Consider the following 14,039-nt stretch of genomic DNA (forward strand, 5'->3'; position numbering starts at 1 on the left):
AGGCTCTACGAGGTGTACAGATGCTTCCGTGGCCAGCGTACTCTCCGAATCTCTCACCAATCGAACACGTGTGGGATCTCATTGGACGCCGTTTGCAAACTCTGCCCCAGCCTCGTACGGACGACCAACTGTGGCAAATGGTTGACAGAGAATGGAGAACCATCCCTCAGGACACCATCCGCACTCTTATTGACTCTGTACCTCGACGTGTTTCTGCGTGCATCGCCGCTCGCGGTGGTCCTACATCCTACTGAGTCGATGCCGTGCGCATTGTGTAACCTGCATATCGGTTTGAAATAAACATCAATTATTCGTCCATGCCGTCTCTGTTTTTTTCCCCAACTTTCATCCCTTTCGAACCACTCCTTCTTGGTGTTGCATTTGCTCTGTCAGTCAGTGTATATAACCGTTTCCGCTTGCAAATTCTTGACTTAATACTACTCACCGAAGTAGTTTGTACAGCTTTTGAAAAGTTCTAGAGATACCCATTGCTTCTTCCTTTTTCTTAAATGTTAAAAAGTAATTGCAAATATGTTAACTCTTTTCCAATATTTTCTCACATTAGTTTCTGAAATAGTGCTGCAATCTATGGATGGGAAGAAGAATTTCAATATTACAGCACACAAGAGTATTACTCACACTGGCACGCCAGGTGGAGGGTCCCACACGCACTCGCCCGTTGTTAGGTTGGCATACATGTGCTCCTTGGTGCGAGGCTCGATGATCTCCACCCACTCCATCCTGCAACAAAATACCATATTTGTGTCACATTCTAACAAAAGCTATCAAAAATCTACACTCCTCTGCCAATACACAGAAAGTCAGAACAAATTCATATTCAACCTTCAAGGTTCCTTGCATTTGGCTAATATAAGACATATTTCAGAAAACTGTATAGATCCTATAGAAATGTTCAAGCTAGCATGAGCTGATAGCTACGTGATTGAAACCGCGCAGCCACTTGCTCGGCATGTGTGTAGCTGTAAGCTTGCATTCGGGAGATGATGGGTTCGAAACCTAGGTCTGGTTTCCCGTGATTTCCCATTTTCACATCAGGCAAATGCTAGGGCTATTCTTTAATTAAAGCCACGGCCGTTTCCTCCCCCATCACAGCCCCCCCCCCCTTTCCTACCATCACCGAAAATCTTAACGAATCAGAATGACGTTAACCGCTAATACATACTAATAAATTTGATTGTTATTTCACTCCATCTTCACTGCACTTCATGTGTATGTGACTAATAAGTATAAGGAAGAACTTTACCACTCCTACCAAAGCTCTGATTCCGAAAAAAATATAAAATACACCAGCTGATGTGCCCGTGCTTCGCTACGGGATTCTCAGAAAGACTGGCTTCGTTGTTTCCCTAACTGAACTCAACATAGGTCATTACAAAAACGTCAGTAGGAAAGTAGCGATTAAAAGCAATATTATCATATAAAATATTAGATCAAATGAAAAACCGCACATTTTCTCACTTTTAACGAACAGTACTACGGTGACGATCTAACAGTCCAAAGTTCCAAGGCTGGAATGACCAGGCCGCAGACTGCTGTGAACACTCCTCTGCCATTATTCCGTTAAATGTGCACAATGCCCATTCCAATCAGTGCCTCAGAGTAGGGATTGAATAGCTTGAATGCTACGATGAACCAGTGTGTTACGTACCAGTAGTATCAGAAAATTTATGAATCAGAGGAATGGCATGCCAAAGAAGTAAGTTATCTAACCCCCCTGCTACTTCCCGCCAATATTCAGGCAGACTATTACACTCGGTACAACCGGGCGAGTTGGCCGTGTGGTTGGGGGCGCGAAGCTGTGAGCTTGCATCCGAGAGATAGTGGATTCGAACCCCAATGTCGGCAGCCCTGAAGATGGTATTCCGTGGTTCCCCATTTTCACGCCAAGCAAATGCTGGGGCTGTACCTTAATGAAGAACAAGGCCGCTTCTTTCACACTCCTAGCCCTTTCCTATCCCATCGTTGCCATAAGATCTATCTGTGTCGGTGCGACGTAAAGGAAATTTTAAAAATACTTGGTACGCAGCAGTAATCCTATCTATTGGAGATACGTGGCAACAGAAGACGCACAGCACATCACAACAAACAATGGTCAATGTAATGTTATTGTTGATCAATTTTATGAGCTTTCTATATTGTAGGCCTTCATATTTAGTTTTCTTTCGACTCTGTGATATGAGGGCGTCTTATACAATTATTTATAACGTAGACTGTAGTTCCTTATTCTCCGACTTTACATACGGATTTTCATTAAATTCTGTTTACCCATTTTCTCGTAACTCGGCGCTGATATGGACTCAGTAACAAAAATCCAAATTAATGAATATCTCTGTGCTTATAGCCGGTACGGTAACAATGTATAAGACATAAATAATCGGAAATTTAATACTATATAACTGTAGTTATTTTGTATTTATCGATACGACCACTAATAACATAAATATTTGAGAATTAAATTTTAAGGCCTTCATCTAAACTACCATTTCACTCAGCGTGAATAAAATTATTTATGGCCTAGATTATAGCGGCTTATTCCCCAACTTTGCATACCGATTTTCATTAAGACAGGACTACTAATAACATAAATATATGACAATTTAATTTTAGGCCTACTCCTAAACTACCGTTTTTCTCAGCGTGAATACCTTTACGTATAGTCTAGATTGTAGCGACTCTTTCGCCGACTTTGCCTACCGATTTTCATTAAGATACGACCACTAATAACATAAATGTTTTGAGAATTAAATTTTAGGCATTCCCTAAACAACCATTTCACTCAGCGTGAATACAATTATTTATGACCTAGGTTATATCGAATTATTATCCCGACTTTGTATACCGATTTGCATTAAGATAGAAATTCCTGAAATATTATTGGCCTCCAGCATTACCAAGAAAATGGATAAACAAATGTTCCACGACAGTTCATGTGACCGAACGAGTGGTTGCGCGGTTTGGTTCACGTAGCGTCAACTTGCATTTTCGAAGATAGTAGGTTCGAACCTACTGTCGGCAGCTCTGAAGATGGGTTCATGTGGTTTCCATTTTTACACCAAGCAAATGCTGGACTATACCTTAATTAAGGCCACGGCCACTTCCCAGTCCCAATCCTTTCCTATACCATCGTCGCCATAAGACCTATATGTGTTGCCCTACGTGTGCATAGTGCATGTGTATCTGTTATTAATTAAGGTTAGGATTGTGAATGAAGTGGCCAAGGACTATATGTTGAAACCACGGAGAAACACTTCTAGAACGCTCGAAAGTAGAATTTCAACCGATTTCTAGTCTCAATCATCTTACATGAGGTTTCGTTTACTCCGATACAGTCCCTCAAAAGGAATCATACATTTGAAGTAGAACTCGGAATCGAAACCAGGCCAACCAGGCGGGAAGCTGTTATGCTTATTCCCAGAACACGCCAAATCAGAACGTTAGTATAAAATTGTTAGTTCAGTAAGTTAACACAGTCTTAATAAAATTAATTACTTATGTTTTCAACTCCTCAAATATGTATGACGTAAAATATAGACCTATTATCCACTCGTTATAGATTCAAAACTACCTTAAATCATATATTATCTTAAAGCAGCCGTTTCGAAAGCAATTATGTTTTACTGACGCACTTTGTCATTTGTTCAGACTTGCTTTACATTTATCAAGGTTTATTATTTTTCAACGTTAGTCCGACTCGTTGGCTGAATGGTCAGCGTATTGGCCTTCGGTTCAGAGATTTCTGGGTTCGATTCCCCGCCGGGTCGGGGATTTTAATCTCTTCTAATTAATTCTTCTGGCTCGGGGACTGGGTGTTCGTGTCCGTCTTCATATTCACACAACACACTACACCACCCACCACCACAGAAACACGCAATAATGATTACATCCCTCCATACAGGGTTGGCGGCAGCAAGGGCATCCGGCCATAAAACAGGGCCAAATCCGCATGTGCGACGCAGTCCGCACCCGCGACCCCACACCTGTGGGAAAAGCGGTAGGAAAAGAGGAATTATTTTTCAACATTACGCTTGTGTGGAGTCGGTTGAACACTTGGCCTTGGACTTGACCAGGAGTTTAACATTGGATAACCTTCCAGTCACCACGCGCAGATCCTTTCAAAAATCGCAACTAAAGTCACCGGGATTCGAGCATGGGACATTCGGGTGGGGGGCCGATTGGCTAGAACACTGACTCAGCGTTCCTCACTCCCCACCCCCAACCTCCCTTCCCCATTTATTATTAAAAACGCATCAAAAACAAAGTTTAAGACCATTTCCGAAAATACCCAATCTACCAATGAAAACCGCATCCCAATCGGTTCAGAATCTGATATATTAAAAGAGATACCGAGTTTTAGCGAGATACTGTTATATACTGCCTTTCGAAACGAAGTCTTAATCTGGAATTACTGGTTGGAAAAGAGCGTGTATGTAGCCTATGTTATATCAGTGTTGTGCTGAAAATTGGGAGTGTGTTCGCGGAGTTCTGTATTTCTACCACTTAAACACTTTTGAAGTAACAGCTCTAACCAATAGGCTAAATGCCAATCAAAGACGGAACATAAAGGATAAAATGAAAATATAATTCACTTCAGTATTGATCTGCAGTATTGAGATGCTTAGCAGTTAAAAGTGTCGACTGCGATCTTTTGAAATATCCATGTTTTCAACAGACATCTGGAACATTTCAAAGCAGATTAATTATTATTATTTTTCCCACATGAAAAGGGTCAGTAGCATACGTTTGAATGATCTTAACGAATGAATAAGAAAATAAAATGATAATTATAGCGAATAATACCGATCATTGTTTAACGTCCCTCTAACAAAAATCGGTCTCAAAGAGACACCAGAGTGCCAAAATGTTGCACTGCGGAGCGGTTCTTCAAAGTGGCATTAAGTTTACTCTTTCCAATGAATAAGCAGACCTTCCATACACTCCGACTAATACGAGCTACGGGTCCCTGCACAAATTACTTGCGCTTGTATTGTACGTAAAAGCAGTGCTCTTGATCAAGGACGTGACAGATTAAAAACTATATCCATAAGTATAATCACTGTTCTTAGTGTGAAGAGTAGAGGACAGGGTTAACAGGGAGTTTTAGTTTGCATTATCGTCAATAGGTAACGAACAACAGGGGCCTGTTCCACAAAAGTATGGTCTTGTACATTACAAGTTACTAGTGTGGGTTCTTGTAATGTATGGAGTTGTACATTTCTGTTCCACAAAAGATTGAAAGTCTCTTGTATATTACCAGTGAATTGTTACAAGTTTTACAAGTGACGACATATCAATAAACATACTACGTCATAACATGAATCAGCTGTTCATCTTCGTATTCCGTTCATTAAATTAGGTTATGTGTGTCTCATTTATCGTAATATCGTATTTTAAGGTAAGTTATGCGGCAAACATTCAAAGAACTCTAATATTTTTGTGAATTTCGTAATGCTACATTGTTATTTTTCAGTTTGTTTCTTTGATGATAGGAAATTCTGTTCTGTTCTTCCGCGATCCTCGCATGCTCGCTTGTGTTCCGCGATAGTCTGTCATATTAGGCAGCAGATGCCGCTAGTAACGATATTCGGCGCCAAACTTAATTATTACGAAATTGCAAACTCTGCAAGAATTGTAAAAATGGTGTCAAGAGAAACAAAGTTATTCCTTTTGAAGGAAATAGAAAGAAGAAAAGATATTCTTTTCGGCGCATTCAGCGAGAGTCTGAAAAAACAAGACAAAGTAAATGGCTGGATGGAAATATTTGACTTGGGAAAAGCTCATGGAGCTTTTGAGGGGAAAAGTTGGATGTACGTAAGAGATATATTCTGGCCTAATTTCAAGAAGGTGACACTAGTAAGTACGTTTTTATTTAAATTCTTCAATTAGGTTTATTTTAATTTAGTTTAATCACAATTTTAATTAGGGTAATTATATTAACATTTACTACATAACAGTTCTTTTTTTGTAGGCAAAGATTGATAATCAAAGGCAGACTGGCACAGGTGGTGGAAAACATGCCAAATTGACTGATATTGACAATAAAGTTTTGGACATTCTTGGAAAAAATTCACCGTCCGTTGACAGCCTCAGTGTCCCAGAATCTTACGATGAATCACCCTCAACAGCTGTTGTAGATATCTCCACCCCAACATTTTCCTGCAGTGAACAGAGGCAACCAAGGAAAACAGTTAGTAAGAGTCATGAAGAAAGCATGGCAGAAAAGAAAAGGAGGAAGATTGATTTGCAGATAGATTTCTTCACCCTAAAAAACAGAAAATTAGCCCTTGAAGTGCTAGCAATGGAAAAGCAATTTTGCGTTCAGCCATCTGACACAGTAAAAAAATATTATCCTGAATTATCTGTGGACAGTGTTGTAGTTTTAGAAGAAGGTTGTGAAGTAGTGATTGATTAAAATAACAATACTAAGTAATAGGTTAAAAGTTAGGTCTTTAATGTCTTAGATTAATTTTTTGCATTTTTTAACAATATCATAATATAACTTGAAGTGTATTGTTTCAATATAGTATTTAGTACTTAATAGTTTTTAATAAATTGGATATACAGATGAATTATCACTTTCACTGAAAAGTGTTAATTAGCTGATCTCTTCTGTAAGCTACAGCTGGTTCGGCAAGTTCTTCACCTTCATCTCCTGGCTCAGGTAAGTCATCCACAATGTTGTTTTCCTGCAGGTCTATTGCATTGATTTGTAACTCTCCATGAGAAATGTTACACAGTGTTACGCAGCATTTGAAAATGTTAGCTGCAAAAACGGGATGTACTCGCAAATGGTTAAGACAGGGAAATTTCTCTTTGAGAATACCAATAGCATTTTCAATTAATCTTCTTGTACTCTTATGGGCTCTGTTAAACCTCTGCACTCTGAGTTCATCTAAATCGACCAGTTTAGGTGTAATAAGCCAATCCTTCAAAGGATAAGCAGAATCGCCAAGCAATACTGACTGCGGAAAGGGTCTCCAACCTTGCTCCATCATTCGAAAGAGATTGCTATTTCGAAGGACACGAGCATCATGCACGCTACCTGGCCAATTTGCGCTGGCATAATAGAACTTCATATCTGGCCCACATACTAGCATACAGTTAATAGAATGCTTTCCATACCGATCAACATACTGCTCTTCATGAACATGGGGTGCATCAATGTTCACCAAAGTTCCATCTACACAGCCCACAACTTGAGGCATTTGAGCTATATTGTAGAAGTCTTGCACTATTTGCTCAGTATTTTCAGGCCACCGAACAATTTGAGGAAATTTTATATAATTTATTGCAGCTACCACAGAATGTATTGACCTACAGACTGAAGATTTTGCCATCCCATGCATATCTGCAATACCATGGTACTGACCACCATTTCCTAGCCAATGTAGTGTTGTTAGTAACTGTTGTTTAGCAGAGAGAGATTTATTTCTGTTTGTATGATGTTCTAACCTATGCCCAATATCCATCAAAAGTTCTTCCACTTGTATTGTGCTTAACCTAAAACGCTCATTGTATTCAAATACAGTCTTAAACTGGAAGTTTATTCTTTCTCTATACAGACGGTAGTTTTCATTTTCATCTCCATCACTATCACTACTGCTAGACCACATATTTATCAAATTGTATGTAAAATAAGTATATTTAAATAGCACTAGTAGGTTTATTTATTATTGTCCTTTCACTGGTAGAGAATACTTCCCAATTCACTAGTAAGTTACAAGTACTAGTACTTTTGTGGAACATACCTATAAAAATTCACTGGTAATTTGTAAGTACGGAGTAGTAAAGTACAACTGTAGAAAATTCTTTTGTGGAACAGAAACTCTGGTATTTGTACAAGTTACTAGAGAATTTACTTGTAATGTACAAGACCATACTTTTGTGGAATAGGCCCCAGAAATGTGAAGGCTTACTTTTCAAGTGGATACTTTTTATCTAAAAACATAGCACGATATCATTCTATTTAACGTTTAGGCCTCTTCTGGACATCAATATTATAGTAAATGTAATCAAATATGTTTAATACAAGACAGTTTTAATGCAAAAAAAGAGCCCTTCCAGAGATGCCCACTAAGGATTCAACAACAAATTCCGTCTTTAACCCCTAATAAAAACCTGCGCCAAGTTTCCAAGGAAGAAAAAAAAAGACCTTGAATAAAAACATCCAACATATGGTAAGCGCGTATAGAAGGAAAAAAAGAGTCAGTCTAGTTTTACAGTGTATCCATAACTTATATGCTTGTTGACATCAATAGCATTATCCGCGCAACCAAGCCACAACGGCTATAACACAACGGTGTTCCCATAACCTTCACTCGCAACAAGAACAGTAGTTCTTATATTCAGTCACTAGGACAGCAGTTCATAATCTTCACAATAGTCTGTTTTATCAAGATCAGTACAGTGTACTTGTGCTTTACTTGCGCTTGTATCGTAGGTAAAAGAAGTGTTCTTGATCAAGGATGTGACAGCAAAGGATTTAAGGATTTCCATAAGTATAATCACTGTTCTTAGTGTTAGTTTACATTATCGTCAATAAGTAACAAACAATAGGAATACGAAGGCTTACTTTTCAAGCAATAGGAATGTGAAGGCTTACCTTTCAAGTGGATATATTTATCTTACAATATAGCACAATATTTCTATTTAACGTTTGGGCCACTTCTGGACATCAATATTATAGTAGGTAAGGGTTATTCTGCCCGAAGGCAGGTCCGAACCTCCGCAGAGGTGTTCCTGAGCCAGAGTTTACGTGCAGTAGGATGGCCAGTTCCTTTCCGCTCCTCCATTCCCTTACCCCCCACTAACAGCGTGTGGCAACCCATCCAACTACTCACCACGCCCAATGTAGCTTAACTTCGGAGATCTCACGGGATCCGCTGTTTCAACACGGCTACGGCCGTTGGCAATATTATAGTAAATGCCATCAAATATACTTAATAAAGAGAGTTTTAGTGCGAAAAAGATAGGAAAATATGCCAAGTTACTGGTTGCAAAAGCACTTTTGTAGATAGATAGATAGATAGATAGATAGATAGATAGACAGATAGGTGATATATTTATTCTGAGAAAGTTAGGGACAGCTCTTTCTGACTTACACTTAACCAATAACCGAATTAGATTGATAAATACCCTAAGTAACTACAAATCTTAACGAAGTAGTCATTCATAAACTTAGACTACGTAGAACTACTGGACTATAGCTATCTACTTGTACATTAAAAGTTATAAAAGTCAAGGGGAGATAGTACAGTATTGTAGAACTTAGTACAGTATTAAAAAAGTACATTATGCAACAACCCTATAATGGCAATATTTTAAGATACGAGTATGTTTATAAAACGAGCGAAGCGAGTTTTATAATTTCCATACGAGTGTCTTAATTACCATTATAGGCGAGTTGCATACGACTGTTTAGTCTCGACGATTATTATAACTCTATTTTTTAAATATTCATAAATTTCTGTTGAGATGTCGCTCGACAGTTCAGTTTACTGAACAGAGCGCAGAGCGCAAGCGCTAGGTTATTGATTTTCCGTGAGTGGATCAGAGACCTTCACAATGTCATATGTTTTCAAAGCTTTGAAGATGATGATGCTTGTTGTTTTAAGGGGCCTAACATCGAAGGTCATCGGCCCTCAAAGCTTTGATAGAAGGGTATCATAACCTAGCTTTAGTTCAAATACAAATTGTTTAATGTACAGTTGGTGAAGTGAATTTGCGGGAATGTGCCGTGTGGTTGTGGAATATTGGAAGTAGAAGGTGCATTGATGTTAATATGTGTCCGGCATGTTTGATTTTGCTATCCTTACCTAATTAGTCAAACAGTTGTAAGTGGTGGTGATGGTGATTATTGTTTTAAGAGGAAGTACAACTAGGCAAACATCCTCTATATAATACTAATCAGAGGGAAAAAAGGGAAAAAAGGGTCTGAACTCTGATTGGTGGATAACCTGTATCATAATATTGATTGATTGATTGATTGATTGATTGATTGATTGATTGATTGATTGATTGATTGATTGATTGATAATGAAAATCTGAACTTTGATTGGTGGAGAACCTGTATCATAATTAAGCTTGAACTATACTGAGCCTCATGGTTCAGTTTCTGGCATATAATATTTATATTTCGGCATCGTCAAGCATGAAGATGCATAAAACATTCAAGTTGTAAAGAAGAGAATAAGAAACAGAGCAGAATTCTAGTTATATGTGAAATAAAATGTTACTCTCATAGGGTGAAGGGCCCTTATTTGGTGATACACCTTATTCGGTGATAGTTCTTATTTAGTCAATCCTCCAAATGGCTTCATATTTTGTTCATAGATAGCGCAGGATGTGTGCTTTGTGCTAGGAATTCCCAGAATACTTTAACTCTGTACGTGTCGGCTACAGGAAACTTAAAACTAAAATCAGAGGTCTTTTTTATCTTCTGTCAGCTGCTTGTCGACACTGGGCAACGCATTTCAAGAAAACCAGAGCAATTTTAACGCTGCTCGTTCCATTTGTACATCAGTGCTTTCAGCTATGTGTACAGTTTCATATAAACTATGTGAAATATCGGAATAATAACCTGGATACATTATAGAGCCCTAGGCAAGATCCATGTAAATTAAGGATTTCAACGTCTCATTTCCTTTGAAGATGAATGTCCAAACTTTAAGCTTGTAGATAAATTGGTTAATTAGATAATAAATTATCAAATACCATTTAGTTAATGTATTAGGGAGTGAAAAATTTTATTTTATAGTTATTTTCAAAATCTACAGCATCATCAAATAAGGTTACCAAATTTGGACATTTTGTTCAGTATGATGGCTCCCATACAAAAACCGACAACTAAGAAAAGAGGAACAAAATGCAAAGACTTATCATATTATTTTCATACAATATTCAAGACTCCATTTATTAAAACCATGTATTCCAAAACCATAAAATTCAATGAAAAATTCAATTTATCAAGAAAAACTTGCTCCACCCTTGTTAACAGAGCGACCAGTTAAGCCCACTTCTAGATCTGAGAAAAAGGTCTTCCCCAATTCCAACCATTGACCACCTTCTCAAAATTCCCTCTCCCGCAAAAGTGAGGCGCAACAGACCTCAAGCAAAACTGCTGACCACATTAAAAACACTAAATGAAATGGCGTATGGTTTTTAGTGCAGAGAGTGTCCGAGGCATGTTCGGCTCGCCAGGTGCAGGTCTTTTGATTTGACGCTTGTAGGCGACCTGCGCGTCGTGATGAGGATGAAATGATGAAGACGACACATACACCCAGACCCCGTGCCAGCGAAATTTACCAATGGTGGTTAAAATTCCCGACCCTCGGGAATCGAACCCGGGACCTAAGCATTTGACCATGGAGCCGGACATTAAGAACACTATCCACATCGAACACTGAAGTTCCATCTTCGACAACAGTGACACTTCCAAAAGAAAGGACTCATGAGAAACAGCCCATCTTGGTCGTCCAAAAAGCTGGTAGGCCTACCTCGGGAAAGAGATACACAGAAAAGACTACATCAAAACATCGTGAAAATCAGGAAGAATACTGGATTTGTGGTGGGACATTTTCCGAAGACAGCAAGAAACAGAATGAAAGAAAATGGATCTAGTGTTCTTTTCGTAAAATTCCTTACCATGGACTTTGCTAGAATGAAACAGAATTTGATCTTGTTTCCATGTGTGATCAATTTAGCACTGGTGAAAATTCAGCTAAACATGTAACACAACGCAAACATTATTTGTAAATTAATGTTTTTTTACTTTATCATATTAAAATTGTGGTCACCAAATTAGGTGTGCCCTATCACCAAATTGGGTCCCTTATCACTAAATAAGGTTGCTCAGTTGTTAGGAAATAAAATTTTAATAAACATATGTTAGAATATATTTTAATTATTTTGATTGATTAGATCCTGTAGGACAAATATTGTATTACGTATATACATCAATCACGAGGTTTTCAAACATATGTATGTGTCCTTAAAAAAGCATCAACTGAAAATATCACCAAGTTAGGTACCTTTACCCTACTGTGAGTATCCACCCGGGTTGAGGAAGGTACAGGGAAGAATAAATTAGACAGGGAGAAGAGGATACAAGAAGATGATGAGGAAGTAAGTGGGGTATTATAGGCCTCCCATCAAACATTTTGTGCATGCACGTTTACATTTCTTACACACTAATATCCCTCTGACGTTTGTTTTTTTTGTTTTTTTTTTGTTTTTTGCTTTACGTCGCACCGACACAGATAGGTCTTATGGCGACGATGGGACAGGAAAGGACTAGGAGTGGGAAGGAAGCGGCCGTGGCCTTAATTAAGGTGCAGCCCCAGCATTTGCCTGGTGTGAAAATGGAAAACCACGGAAAACCATTTTCAGGGCTGCCGACAGTGGGGTTCGAACCTACTATCTCCCAAATACTGGACACTGGCCGCACTTAAGCGACCGCAGCTATCGAGCTCGGTCCCCTCTGACGTCATGCGGCAGATTGTTTCATTCACGAATTGCAGCAACTCGAGGAAAGTGGCATATACTGAAGACCTGTAATTAGATTTGGTTAAATACGGTAAGAATATGCTTGTGTTTCTTTTCGTGATGTAGAGAGAGGTTATAGAAACGTTGAATAGATGGGACAAGCCGCGAACATGACACGCAAGAAGGTGGGTAGCGCAATGAAAAATTAATAATAATAATAATAATAATAATAATAATAATAATAATAATAATAATAATAATTGTTTTACGTCTCACTAACTACTTTTACGGCTAAGGTGTCATAATTCTGCCCGCAGAGGTTCTTTTACGTGCTGGTAAATCCATCAACACAAGGTTGACGTATATGAGTACCTTCAGATATCACCGGACTGAGCTAGAATCGAACCCGCCAACCTGAGCTCAGGAGGCCAGTGCTCTGCGCGGCAAGAATAAATATAAGGGTGGAGAAAGAGACGACGGAATGTCCAGCAGCAAGCCTCTGCCTAGCCTTCGCTAAACTTTTCCAAGGTAAAAATAGTCATGATATACCGGTATATAAGTAGGGAGGCGGATGTTAAAATGTCATCCTTTTCCCCTTTGCATTAAGACGTTGCTGAGTACCGTAGAAATTCATTCTGTGATATAATACTCTATAATACTGTAACACATTTTTATTTTGCGTTATTTGCCGATTTGAGATGATTAGTCATTATTTCAACTTTCAACAAGGTCAATATATAGCATTTTGAAGAAATGTTAAATCTTTTTTTTAAATTTATGCATGCATTCTTTATTGTCAGACTGATACAAGTCCACAAGTGACAACATTAAAAAACTGTACATTTTTCGTACATATGGTTAAATATGCTAAATATCTTGCATGATCAAGCAAACTGATCAGCAGTTGTTGGTGACTAAGGTAAGGAAGGGATTTATACCTGTGAATTTTGTATTTCCAAGATATGTACAGGAACACAATAAGTCTGATAATTAAGAGAAAGTGTTTCCAAACGTACCTCAAGCACAAGGAATGCACCAGCCTTCGCTCCCGCCCCTACAGTCATTCAACCCCGCGTACCCAGTGGCCAAGAACAAACAGAAACTAGAAGGGATTGGAAACAACAGTTACAATATATAACTTTCCGCTTCAGTACAGAATTTTCTCCCAAGTGGCTCTGTGCAAGGGAAATGCCAAAAGAGAATCCACCACAAAGTGTATTTTGAATTCAGTTAATGAATGAATTTGAAAACGTCGTGTTTACAACAGATGGGCGTGTTTTCTTTTGCAAAATTGTGCAGTGTTTAAATGAGTGCGGAAAGGAAGTTCGTTGCACAGCAGCGCATCACACGAGAAAAATACCTGAAAGCTGTAACGAATCCGAAGAACAAACGTGTTCCCGGGTTCTTCGGGGGCAGAGTGCTACATCCAGCAAATCATTATGTCTATATCCATATGCACGTTCAAGTAAATTAGGAGATAATTATTTCTGTAAAAACTAGAGCTGTGCAGTGAATAGAATAGGGATATATTACTTGTA

At 38.6% G+C, this 14,039-nt stretch overlaps 1 protein-coding gene across 1 annotated transcript in view; it reads right to left on the minus strand.

The window, feature by feature from the left end:
* RhoGAP93B (MyTH4 and RhoGAP_KIAA1688 domain-containing protein RhoGAP93B) overlaps positions 1–14,039 on the minus strand; it is a 435,660-nt gene that overhangs the window by 210,601 nt on the left and 211,020 nt on the right. The window contains exon 2 of the mRNA XM_067151129.2: positions 640–741. Coding sequence (XP_067007230.2) covers positions 640–741 — 102 coding nt within the window. The remainder of the gene's footprint in view (positions 1–639; positions 742–14,039) is intronic.

This window comes from Anabrus simplex, chromosome 1 (assembly GCF_040414725.1).
Source record: "Anabrus simplex isolate iqAnaSimp1 chromosome 1, ASM4041472v1, whole genome shotgun sequence".
NCBI lineage: Eukaryota > Metazoa > Arthropoda > Insecta > Orthoptera > Tettigoniidae > Anabrus > Anabrus simplex.